Source organism: Urocampus carinirostris, chromosome 19 (assembly GCF_059441175.1).
Source record: "Urocampus carinirostris isolate Australia breed hairy pipefish chromosome 19, RoL_Ucar_1.0, whole genome shotgun sequence".
NCBI classification, from domain to species: Eukaryota; Metazoa; Chordata; class Actinopteri; order Syngnathiformes; family Syngnathidae; genus Urocampus; species Urocampus carinirostris.
In genome coordinates, this window is record NC_142367.1 from 488139 (window position 1) to 501805 (window position 13667).

The 13667-nt window shown below is 44.8% G+C and overlaps 1 protein-coding gene across 3 annotated transcripts in view; it reads left to right on the forward strand.

Moving 5' to 3' along the window:
* Window positions 1–290: 290 nt before the first annotated feature.
* The window catches only part of hpdl (4-hydroxyphenylpyruvate dioxygenase-like), a 28023-nt gene continuing 14646 nt past the window's right edge, over window positions 291–13667 (forward strand). For all 3 annotated transcript variants that reach the window (XM_088323462.1, XM_088323461.1, XM_088323463.1), the window contains exons 1-3: window positions 291–981; window positions 3259–3425; window positions 7302–7453. In XM_088323462.1, the coding sequence (XP_088179588.1) occupies window positions 329–981; window positions 3259–3425; window positions 7302–7453 (972 nt within the window). In that variant the 5' untranslated portion in view covers window positions 291–328. The remainder of the gene's footprint in view (window positions 982–3258; window positions 3426–7301; window positions 7454–13667) is intronic.

Here is a 13667-nt window from a genome sequence, read left to right on the forward strand (position 1 = left end):
ATTCTCGTGTTTGTTGACAGTGTTATGCAAATAAAAGCATTTGTGCTAAGGGCACCAAGATGGCTCGCAGCGACAAGGGCAACTATGTAAATTAGACCTTCGAGAACATTTGCAGGCAGGGTTCACAAATATTAAGCCCAACCTTTTAATATTGATGAAGTAAATGTTGATTTAAAGAATAAAACACACAAATTGTGTGAACATAAAGGCGAGCGATATATCTTTTTTTATGTGACGTGGCACCGAGGCAGCCGGTGTTATGCCGAGAATTGCACCCCCTGTCGCGGGAGCGCGCATAACACCTGTTGACACCAGAGAAGAGAAGGAAATGGCGGTCCACGTGAAACGCATGCATCATGTTTCTCTTCACGTCTCCAACGTGGATAAACTAACCGACGACTTCATTCACAAATACAAGTTCCACTTGTTCGCCCGCAGGCTGACCGAGCGTTCCCGTCAACTGGTTTTCAGAGCTGGGGCGGCGTTGTTCGTGCTGAGCGAAAGGCCGAACGGAGGACAATCTCCCCGACCGAATGTCAATTCAAGTCCGGCGGAAAAAACACAGGATCCGGCGGAATTCCTCTATGACGTCCCCCCGCACTTCCCGGTGGACTCGGTGTGTAACGTGTGCTTCGAGGTGGACGACGTGTGCGGCGCGTTCGAAGCTCTTCGGCGGCTGGGTTGCAGCTTCCCGGTAGCGCCCACTACCGTGCGGGACCACCAGGGCTGGGTAACCTACGCTGTGTTGCGGTCGGTGGTGGGCAACGTGTGCCACACGTTGCTCGACAAGAGCGGGTATCTGGGGAGCTTTTTGCCCGGCTTCGTGCCTATTGAAAGCAGCCAAGATTTGCAGCGGCAGCGGTCCACGGAGGATGTAACTCATTTGGACCACATCACTTACGCTTGTCACGTCGGAACCAGCCAGAAAGTCATCGCTTGTTACCAGCAACTTTTCGGATTCCAGAGGTTCTTTATTAACCAGTAAGATCCACTAAAATGTACTTTTTAAAATTAGTTTACTAATGCCATGCCTGTCAACCACAGCCAATTACTCCCCTTGCTAAAGGGACAGTGTGTAAAACTCAGTGCCTCCTAGTGGTACAAAAAATCATTCAGTTAAAAAAAAACATTGATTTGAATACTAGGCAATAATACCTGAACTCTCATCCTTCCATTATCTGCACCGCTTATCCTCAGTAGGGTCGCGGTGGTGCTGGAGCCCATCCCAGCTATCTTCAGGCAGTGGGCAGGGGACACCCTGAACTGGTTGCCAGCCAGTCGCAGGGCACACAGAGACAGCCAATCCGCTCGCTCATTCACACCTAGGGACAATTTGAAAATACGCCACTCGATGGTAAAAGTAACGAGTTACCGGGGAATGTAAATATTTGGTTACTTTAAAAAGAAGTTGTTTTACGTCAAAGAATTTGACATTTTCTGAGCAGTATTATAGTCAGTTGACTAGAGAAGAACAGACAGGTAGTTGTGTTACAGGTCTAAATACACAGTAAACGTATGTAAAAAGGCACAAAAACGTACTTAAACACATACATACAATTCGTACTTAAACTTGGGTTTCTTCATTTTCCCATTTTGAGGCTTTTTGAGTTTTTCCTTGCCCTCGTGTAGGTTTTAGATCAAAGGATGGTGTCATAATAGTCTTTAGCCTGCAGTAACTGCAGTCTGTGCAGCTCTTTGAGACTCCTTGTGATTGAGGGCTATTCAGACGCTCCCCTACTTATGACCATTCGACTTACGAGAAACGGTAGAAACGAACGCTTTTTTCAGGATGTCAAAGAATATCTGGACATTGCTGTAATTAGATTCTGTATTTTGTGCATCTTTTTCTGAGTACAGAACATTACTGCAGTGCTTCTCTCCACCGCTACCAGCGTGTGGCGCTGTGAAATGTCACCCAGCATCCACCCAGAAGAAAAAAATCTGCTTCCTCTTCCGAGTTCGTGTGTAAACATTCTATACAATGTCTATACTATCTATGGCGTGCTAAGAACTTTAACATTTTTATTTTTTAATATCTCGTGCATCCATTCAATATGGTTGGTGTAAAGAAGAAGCGAGCCGTTTCTTTTGAAACAAAAGTGGAATAAGAAAGATTGATGCGGTTGAGAAAACGGTTGGATCGCTTTTTTCGGCCACTCTCTAACACGGAGAAGGACATTCAAAAGGGAGTTACACTTAAATGTATTTATCTTTATAGATCATATTATTATATTATTATTATAACGTTAGTAGTGCAGCGTCTGTACAAATAAACATGACTTGACATGACAAAACTTACGTAAACACATACAACGTGTATCAGTGTCTGAAATAACGTCTGCCCGAACGCCCAGGGCGTGCATCTTTACGTCGGGCATACAACTTACAAAACGTCTCTGCCCGGGTGGCCGACAACTTTTTCATGAAAAAAAAAAAACGTTTAGATCAGGGGATGGTATAATAATAGTCTGTAGTCAAACATTTGCTTTATTCCAATTTCAAAGTCTTCGTTCGGTTTAGGAATTTCGGTTCGTTTGGCAATTTGCATACTCGGCAGTCAATCAGTAGCCTGCATCGAATAACTTTGTGCTTCTAGACTTTCCCGAGCGTTATAAGGTCGCGCATTTGCATATCGTTTTCCACTCAAGAAAAATGGATACGTGGTTAGGAATGAAGCCGAAACTTCAGCAGACGACGCAACGCAAACATTGCATAATGAAGATATGTAAATTCAGGTACATACTGATGGTAAATGGAAAACAGCAATGTATTCTGATTATCAATCCTTAATACTTTGCAACAATGTTTTTTGGCGATTAGTTGTCCTATTGTGTTTCAAGTTGTGAAAAATGGGGCAGGCAACTTTATTGCTGGGCAGGAAACTTTTCCGAGTTGTCTGCCCTGGTGTCCGCTAACTTTTTGTCATAAGTTTCAGGCACTGGTATATACACACTAAAACGTTTGATTTCTTTTACTGCTGCCTAAGGTGGCCCAACTCGCTATAACATTAAGGGGCCAATTACTTTTTCACATAGGGCTGGATAGTTTTTTTTTTTTAATTCTGCCTTCATAAATTGAATCAAAATTTCAAAACTGCATTATGTATTACCTTGGGTTGTCCCTGTGTGATATTAAAATTTTATTTTATGATCTGAAACCTTTTGTGAGTGATAAATATGCAGAAAACAGAAAAAAAAATCACTGCATTGTAGGTGAATGAAATATATATATATATATTTTGTCAATGTAACTTTGCAGAAATGACGAGGTGGACACCGGCTACGTCATCAACCGGAAGGATGTCGGCGTCCGCCTTTCCGCACTAAAGTACTGGAAATGTGGTGAGACGGGCATGGCGTTGCCCGCCAGCGGGCAGACTGAACCAGGCTGCAAGTTTGTCTTGGCGGAGTCGCTTCCCGGGCAAGGTAGTTCCTCTTTGATGGTTTACAGACATTAAGTGACAATAAATCTTACAAACACAATGCGGCTTTATTCATAGCAAGACAGACTATGTTTTTTTTCTTGGAAAAGTTGTCGGCCACCTGGGCATAGACGTTGTGAAAGTTGTACGCCCGACGTAAAAGATGCACGCCCCGGGTGTCCGGGCAGACGTTTTTTCAGACACTGCATTAATAGAATTAAATTAAGTCCATATATGGGTAATTTTCCTGCTTTGACTCCTTTTTTAGATTTTCTTTTTGTCCTTTGTATTGCAATCTCTCTTGAACAATGTCCTGCTGTGGCAGCCCCCCTCACAAAAAAATGTAACGTTTCCCAATGCTGTAAAAATGATGCATTTCACTAACCTCGCCACACACTCTCGTGTTCTTGTTTCCTTTCTCTCATGTGTTTCCTGAGTTGGAGCCGCGCTGAGCGCAAGCTCCGCCCCTTTTAAGGTCACAGCGTCACAATATAATGCTACACTCTCAATTTCAACACATATTAAATTCAAAAACACAAACCTGTCACAAGTACTATTTCAGTACGAAAATAGCTGTACTTATCAAGTGATTTCTGATTTTTGTCAATATATATTTAGAATGACTCTTAAAGATGTTACAGTGGGACCTCGCTACTTCGCGCTTCGACGTTCACGGATTCAGAGCTTTTTTTAAGCATTTTTGAAGGGGCGTCGCTACTTCGTGGTTCCATGTTCGCGGGTTCAGAGTTTCGCAGCTCAAAAAATTATAATAATAAAATAATTAAAAAAAAATAAATAAATAAAAAAAAAAAATATATATATATATATATATATATATATATATATATATATATATATATATATATATATATTTTTTTTTTTTTGTTTTGTTTTGTTTTGTTTTGTTTTTAAGCATTTTGAAGCGGCGTCGCTACTTCGTGGTTCCACGTTCGCGGGTTCAGAGCTTCGCAGGTCTAAAAAATAATAATTGCATAAAATAATTTTTTTTAAATGTTTTTTTTTTCAAGCATTTTTGAAGGGGCGTCGCTACTTCGCAGATTTTCACTTTTCGCGGGTGGTTGTGGTCCCCATTAACCGGGTCTAAAAAAAATAATAATATTTTTGAAAATATATCTCTCTCTCTCTATATATATATATAATATATATATATATATATAAAACTGTGTTGTTGTTTTTTTTAAGGTGCGCCGCTACTTAGCGGATTTTCACTTATCGCGGGTGGTTTTGGTCCCCATTAACCGCGATAACCGAGGTCCCACTGTATTTATGTTTTGTTGTTCAAGGACGAGGATGGCCCTGTTAATTTAGTATCAAATGATTGAGGATACTGCTGCGTTTTACCCATGCACTGACTTGTTTGACATTTGCACATAAATCACACGTACACGGTTTTAATTGGATTTTATTTACCTTTTCAAACAGTTGCTGTTTTATTTGTTTATCAATGCATACTGCATTTTATTGCACTCTTTTTGTTGCCCAAATAAGGGGCATGCTATACACGTTCCATTTTGCTGTTGATTTTTCAAATAATCAAATTAATAATGACATCAAAAATTGGATTTCATTATTGCATTTTTGAATTTGATCAAACAAATGAAGCTTTGTATTTCATTAATATTGTTGTGATTTAAAACTTGAGGAGGTATCCTACAACAGAGTAGTCACGTGGTGCATCATTCTCCACAGGATGTGCTGTAGAAGGCTAATATACAGTGGCTTGCGAAAGTATTTGGCCCCCTTGAAATTTGGTGACCTTTTGCCGCATTTCAGACTTCAAACAAACAGATATAAAACTAATTTCTTGTGAAGAATTAACAATAAGTGGGACACAATAATGAAGTGAAACACATTTTATTGGATATTTTAATCTTTTTTTAACAAATTAAAAACGAAAAAGTGGGTGCGCAAAATTATTCAGCCCCATTGAGTTAATACTTTGTGGTGCCACCTTTTGCTGCGCTTAAAGCTGCATGTCGCTTGGGGTATGTCTCTATCAGTTTTGCACATCGAGAAACTGATATTTTTGTCCATTCCTGCTTGCAAAACAGCTCGAGCTCAGTGAGGTTGGATGGAAAGCGTTTGTGAACAGCAGTTTTCAGTTCCACAGTTTTTTAATTGGATTAGGGTCTGGATCTTGACTTGGCCATGCCAACACCTTGATATGTTTTTTGGTGAACCATTCCATTGTGGGTTTTGCTTTATGTTTTGGATCAAATGTCATGTTGGAAGACAAATCGCCGTCCCAGTCTCGGGTCTTTTGCGGACTCCATCAGGTTTTCTTCTAGAATGGTCCTGTATTTGGCTCCATCCATGTTCCCATCAATTTTACCCATTTTCCCTTTCCCTGCTGATGAAAACAGGCCCACACCATGATGAGGACCGTGTGTTGAGGGTGATGAGCTGTGCTGCTTTTACGCCCAACATAACGTCTTGCATTGATTTTGTCTCATCTAACCAGACCACCTTCTTCCACATGTTAGGTATGTCTCTCAGTTGTCGGGTCCAAAAATAAAATATAGGCCTCTTCGGCTGACCAAAGAAAACAGGCAAACACAGGAAAAAAGGTTTAAAGGGACTACTGCAGTAGGAGAAGGATTCGTCAGCTAGAGCAATGTGGCCCGTTTGGCTGTCCGGATCTTTCTGACCACTTCCGGTTCAGTAGCGCATATTTTTTTAAAAGTCACGCATGCGCATTACATACAATGGAGAAATAGTGAAATGCGTGTATCTTTGAGTGAGTCTATATATGGGTGTGTGTGTGTGTGTGTGAATGATTACTTGTGTATTAAAAAAAAAACGGTTAAACAAGTTAATTTCATCAGGTTAAACAAGTTGATTTCTTAGCAAGTTAATTTGTAACATAGGAGTCTGAGAAATACACAATAACTAAAAGTAGCTTACTTAACACCTTGTGGCAAACTTTAAACAACACTTTTTATGGATATCTTTAAGAAATGGCTTCCTTCTTGCCTCTCTTCCATAAAGGCCAGATTTGTCCAGTATACAACTGATTGTTGTCCTATGGACAGATTCTTCCACCTCAGCTGTATACCTCTGCAGTTCATCCAGAGTGATCGTAGGCCTCTTGGCTGCATCTCTGATCAGTTTTCTCCTTGTCTGGGCTGAAAGTTTAGGGGGACGGCCCGATCTTGGTAGATTTGCAGTGGTCTGATACTCCTTCCATTTCAATATTTTTGCTTGCACAGTGCTCCTTGGGATGTTTAAAGCTTAGGAAATCATTTTTATGAATCCAGCTTTAAACTTCTCCACAACAGTATCTGAGACATGCCTGGTGTGTTCCTCGTTCTTCATGATGCTCTCTGAGCTTTAAACAGACTTCTGAGACTATCACAGTGCAGGTGCATTTATACAGAGACTTGATTACACACATTGAATCATTTAGAGATCCTCACTGAACCTCTGGACAGAGTTTGCTGCACTGAAAGTTAGGGGCTGAATCATTTTGTACACCCACTTTTTCGTTTTTTTTGTTTTTTTTTTTTGTTACCAAAATTTTAAATATCCAATAAAGTGTGTTTCACTTCATGATTGTGTCCCACTTATTGTTGATGCTTCACAAGAAATTACAGTTTCATATCTTGATATTTGATGTCTGTAATGTGGCAAAAGGTCACAAAGTTCAAGGGGGCCAAATAGTTTTGCAAGCCACTGTAGATAGATACACACAGCATGTTGCATTCATTCTAAAGCTATAAGGCTTTTAATTTTTTTATGCTCCCGAAATGTATTTATTTATTTATTTTTGGTCCAATGGCTCTTTCAACTTTTTGGGTGGCCGACCTATGAGTTAGCTCAATGTTTGGACAATTAATATGGACTTGATATTTTTATCCAGGCAGCAACCAAGTGGACGCTTTCATAAAGGCGCACGGCGGCGCAGGCATTCAGCACATCGGACTTTATACCAGCGACATTGTGGGAACGGCACGCCGCATGGCCGACGCCGGCGTAGACTTCTTTAAGCCGCCGCCTACCTATTACACTGAGGTTTGCAGTAATACGCAGATTAAAATAATTAAGCATACAATTGCACCCCTCACGATCCCCAAGATTTTTTTTGCAGGTCAAACAAACTAAAAAAGTGATGAGAAGGTTGCTTTGACTTAGAAAATGTATTTGCATGTTTAAGAAAAACTCTTTCATCAAATTATGACTCACCTATAACGGCACCAGCCTGTACTTGCAAATAAGTATCCAAACCCCAATTGTGCAAGTTCTCAAGTCAAGTAATGTTTATTTGTATAGGCCTTAGTCACAAAGAGTCTCAAAAGGCTGCACAGACCACAGATTATTGCAAACCACAGACTACAACACCACAGACAATTATTACACCATCCCCTGATCTAAAACCTACATGAGGGCATGGAAAAACTCAAAAACCCTCAACATGAGAAAAATGAAGAAACCTTGAAAAGGGACCGCACATGAGGTCATCCCCCTTCCAGGATGACCAGGCTGCAATGGATGTTGCAACACCAACATACCCTGTTTTGGCAGTAGGTCTCTCAGAAATCCTATTATGGAAGCTCACTTAACTGTACACTCTGCGCCGAAGGTAAATACAACAATATCCTTCTTGTCTGCAGTATTTTGTAACATAGAGAAGCCTGTACGGTCAACAGAGGTAAACCTCAACCATGAGAGACAGACTCTGGTCCTGTTATAGATATCCATCCATCCATCCATCCATTATCTTCCGCTTATCCGAGGTAGGGGCACGGGGGCAGCAGCCTTAAAAGGGAAGCCCAGGCGTTCCCAAGCCAGCCGAGAGACATAGTCTCTCTAGCGTGTCCTGGGTCGCCCCCGGGGCCTCCTGCCGGTGGGACATGCCCGGAACACCTCCCGAGGGAGGCGTTCAGGAGGCATCCTTATCAGATGCCCGAGCCACCTCAACTGGCTCCTCTCAATGCGGAGGAGCAGTGGCTCTACACAGAGTCCCTCCCGGATGGCTGAGCTTCTCACCTTATCTCTAAGGGAGAACCCAGACACCCTGTGGAGGAAACTCATTTCGGCCACTTGTATCCGGGATCGTGTTCTTTCGGTCATGACCCAAAGTTCATGACCATAGGTGAGGGTAGGAACGTAGAACGACCAGTAGATCGAGAGATTTGCCTTTCGGCTCAGCTCCCTCTTCCCCACGACGGACCGGTACAGGGTCCGAATGACGGCAGATGCTGCACCAACCCGTTTGTCGATCTCCCGTTCCATCCTACCCTAACTCATGAACAAGACCCCAAGATACTCCTCCACTTGGGGCAAGACCTCTTCCCCAACCCGGAGGGAGCATGCCATCCTTTTCCGACTTAAGTACCATGGTCTCGGACTTGGAGGTGCTGATCCTCATCCCGGCCGCTTCACACTCGGTTGCGAATCGCTCCAGCGAGAGCTGAAGATCACGGCCTTAAGAAGCCAACAGCACCACGTCATCTGCAAAAAGTAGTGACGCAATGCTGAGGCCCCCAAACGGGACTCCATCCCCACCAAGGCTGCGCCTAGAAATTCTGTCCATAAAAGTTATGAACAGAAATGGTGACAAAGGGCAGCCCTGGCGGAGTCCAACCCTCGACGGGAACGAATCTGACTTACTGCCGGCAATGCGGACCAGACTCTGGCACCGGGCATTCAGGGACCGCACAGCCCGGATAAGACTGTGCGGTACCCCATACTCCCGACGCACCCCCTACAGGGCCTCCCGAGGAACGCGGTCGAATGCCTTCTCCAAGTCCACAAAACACATGTAGACCGGACAGGCAAACTCCCATGCACCCTCAAAGACCCTGCAGCGTGTGTAGAGCTGGTCCAATGTTCCACGGCCAGGAGGAAAACCACACTGTTCCTCCTGAATCCGAGATTTGACCTCCTGGCAGACCCTCCTCTCCAGTACCCCTGAATAGACCTTACCAGGGAGGCTGAGAAGTGTGATTCCCCTGTAGTTGTTACACACTCTCCGGTCCCCCTTCTTAAAGAGGGGAACCACCACCCCAGTCTGCAAGTCCAGAGGCACTGTCCCCGATGTCCACGCGATGTTGCAGAGGCGTGTCAACCATGACACGCCCACAACATCCAGAGCCTTAATGAACTCCGGGCGGATCTCATCGACCCCTGGCGCCCTGCCACCAAGGAGCTTTTTGACCACTTCGGTGACTTCAACCCCAAAGATGCAAGAGCCCAACTCAAGTCAAGTCATTTTTATTTGTATAGCCCTTAATCACAAAGAGTCTCAAAGGGCTTCACACGTTATTTATTTTTTCAGACTATTATTACACCATCCCCTGATCTGGAACCAACATGAGGGCAAGGAAAACTCAAATACCTCAACATGAGGAAAATGAAGAAACCTTGAGAAGGCACCGCACATGTGGTATCCCCCTTCCAGGATTACCAGACAGCAAAGGATGTTGCAATCACAAAAAATACAGAGGTATTGTCTACGAAAAGTCTAGGTTATTCATATGCTATAGAGTAGAAGTGAGTTTTAAGCTTAGAATTAAACATTTCCACTGAGGTTGCAGATCGGATCTCAGGGGGAAGAGCTTTCCACAGCACCGGTGCCCGGATGGAGAACGCTCTCGAACCAGCGGAACACTTTTTGGCTTCTTGGGATCACCAGAAGACCGGCACTCTCAGAACAAAGGCTTCGGACCGGAACATAGGGGGAAATCAGATCTGAAAGATATGAGGGAGCAAGTCCATGTATTATTTTGTATAATACTAAGAGAACCTTGAAATCACATCTTAGGCTAACAGGGAGCCAATGCAGGTTAGCCAAAATCGGCGTGATGTGATCTGACTTTTTTGTCCCAGTTAAAAGCCTCACTGCAGCATTTTGTACCAGCTGAAGACTCTTGATTCTGGACTTTGGGAGACCGGAGAGTAGTGCATTACAGTAATCGAGACGGGAGGTAACAAACACGTGAATTATAATCTCCGCATCCTACTGAGACAGTATAGAACGAATTTTAGCAATGTTTGCTTCCCCAGAGGAAGACGTGTCGGTGGGATTGAGGAGGTCTTCGAAGTACTCCCCACCGATTTACAACGTGTAACGGGTCGAGGTCAGCAGCGCCCCACTGGCACTATACACAGTGTCGATGGCACACTGCTTCCCCCCAGGACGTCGGATTTTGGACCAGAATTTCCTCAAAGACGTTTGGAAGTCTGCTTCCATGGCCTCGCCAAACTCTGCCTGAGTTTTTGCCTCGTCCTGCCGAAGCCGCATTCCGCTTGGCCAGCCGATACCTGCCAGCTGCTTCCAGAGTCCCACAGGCCAGGAAGGCCCGATAATACTCTTTCTTCAGCTTGATGGCATCCCTCACCGCCGGTGACCACCAACGGGTCTGAGGGTTGCCGCCGCGGCAAGCACCGACTACCTTACGGCCACAGCTCCGATCAGCCGCTTCGACAATGGAGGCGCGGAACATGGTCCACTCGGACTCAATGTCCTCGCCTCCCTCGGGACATGGGCAAAGTTCTGCCGGATGTGCGAATTGAAACTTCTTCTGACAGGAGATTCTGCCAGCCGTTCCCAACAGACCCTCACAACACGCTTGGGTCTGCCGGGTTGGACCGGCATCTTCGCCCAACATCGAAGCCAACTCCACCAGGTGGTGATCAGTTGACAGCTCCGTCCTTCTCTTCACCCGAGTGTCCAGAACATGCGGCCGCAGGTCCGACAAAACGACGACAAAGTCGATCATCGAACTACAGCTTAGGGTATCCTGGTCCCAAGTGCACATATGGACACCCTTATGTCTGAACATGGTGTTTGTTATGGACAAACCATGACGGGCACAGAAGTCCAATAACGAAACACCACTCGGGTTCAGGTCAGGGGGGCTGTTCTTCACAATCACGCCCCTCCAGGTCTCACTGTCATTACCCACGTGAGCGTTGAAGTCTCCCAGCAGTACGAGGGAGTCCCCAGGGGGCGTGCTCTCAAGCACACCCTCTAAGGACTCCAAGAAGGGTGGGTTCTCTGAACTGCTATTTGGTGCATAAGCACAAACAACAGTCAGGACCCGTCCCCCCACTAGAAGGCGGAGGGAGGCTACCCTCTCGCCTACGGGGGCGAACCCCAACGTACAGGCGCCGAGCCATGCAGCAACTAATTTGCCCACACCGGCTTTGCTCCTCTCACCATGGGCAACTCCAGAGTGGAAGAGAGTCCAACCCCTCTCGAGAGGACTGGTACCAGAGCCCAAGCCGTGCGTGGAGGTGAGTCCGACTATATCTAGTCGGAATTTCTCAACCTCACGCACTAACTCGGGCTCCTTCCCTGCCAGATAGGTAACGTTTCATGTTCCAAAAGCCAGTTTCTGTAGCCAGGGATCGTCGGGCCAAGGACCCCTCCCTTGGCCGCTACCCAGCCCTCTGCGCACCCGACCCTTTTGGCCCCTCCTACCGGTGGTGAGCCCAGGGGAAGATGGTCCCACGTTGTCCCTTCGGGCTGTGTCTGGCCAGACCCCGTGGGTAAAGGTCCGGCCACCAGGCGCTCGCCAGCGGACCCCATCTCAAGGCCTTGCTCCAGAAAGGGGCCCCGGTAACCCGCGTCCGGGCGAGGGAAATTGAGGACCAATGATTTTGCTCGTCATAAGGGCTCTTCTGGTCTGCATTTTGTCTGGCCACTCACCTTGAACCTGTTTGCCATGGGTGACCCTACCAGGGGCTTAAAGCCCCCAACAACATAGCTCCTAGGATCATTGGGACACACAAACTCCTCCACCATGATAAGGTAGCAGATCAAGGAGGAGGTTATAAATATCCATCCATCCATTATCTGCACCGCTTATCCTCAGTAGGGTCGCGGGGTTGCTGGAGCCCATCCCAGCCATCTCCGGGCAGTGGGCAGGGGACACCCTGAACTCGTTGCCAGCCAGTCACAGGGCTCGCTCATTCACACCTAGGGACAATTGGGACCGGCCAATTAACCTGACTTGCATGTTTTTGGACACCCACGCATGCACGAGGAGAACATACAAACTCCGCACAGTAAGGTTGGTAGCTGGATTTGAACCCATGACCTCAGAACTGTGCAGCACACACCCCAACCAACGTGCCGCCGTGCGGTTATAAATATATATATATATAATATATATTTATATAATATCTCATCAGCTTCACCGCTTATCCTCAGTAGGGTCGCGGGGGTGCTGGAGCCCATCCCAGGAATCACCGGGTAGTGGGCAGAGGGACCCCCTGAACTGGTTGCCAGCCAATCGCAGGGCACACAGGGACAGACAACTCGCTTGCTCATTCACACCTAGGGACAATTTGGACTGGCCAATCCACCTGAAATGCATGTCTTTGGAATGTGGGAGGAAACCGGAGTGCCCAGAGAAAACCCACGCAAGCATGGGGAGAACATACAAACTCCGCACAGGAAGCCCGGTAGCTGGATTTGAACCCACACAGGAGGTTCCCAAGACCTTAGAACTGTGCCTGCACACGCGCTAACCACTGCGCCGCCGTGCTGCCCTATATATATATATATATATATATATATATATATATATATATATATATATACCACAGCCATATCCCCCTTGTGGGAGGTGGCGAGAGTCATTTCTGACTCTTTTTGGGAGATTGATTAAGAGGAGGGGATTCCCAGCCCCCTCGCTCAACCCAACTGAGGTGTTGGAAGTCATTACGTGGCCAGACCCCGCAATTCCAACCCCTAATGCTGAACGCCAAGCAGAGAGGCAACGGGTACCAATGTTTAAGTCTTAGGTATGACTCGGCCGAGGCTTGAACCACAACCTCCCAGTTTCGGGGCGGGCGCCATACCCCCAAGGCCACCGAGCTGGTTATATTTATATATATATATATATATATATATATGTGTGTGTGAATATATATATATATGTGTGAATATATATATATATGTGTGAATATATATATATATGTGTGAATATATATATATATATATATATATATATATATATATATATGTATGTGAATATATATATATATATATATATATGTGAATATATATATATGTGAATATATGTGAATATATATATATATATATATGTGAATATATATATATATATATATATATGTGAATATATATATATATATATATGTGAATATATATATATATATATATGTGAATATATATATATATCTATGTGAATATATGTGAATATATATATATATATATATGTGAATATATATATATATCTATGTGAATATATATATA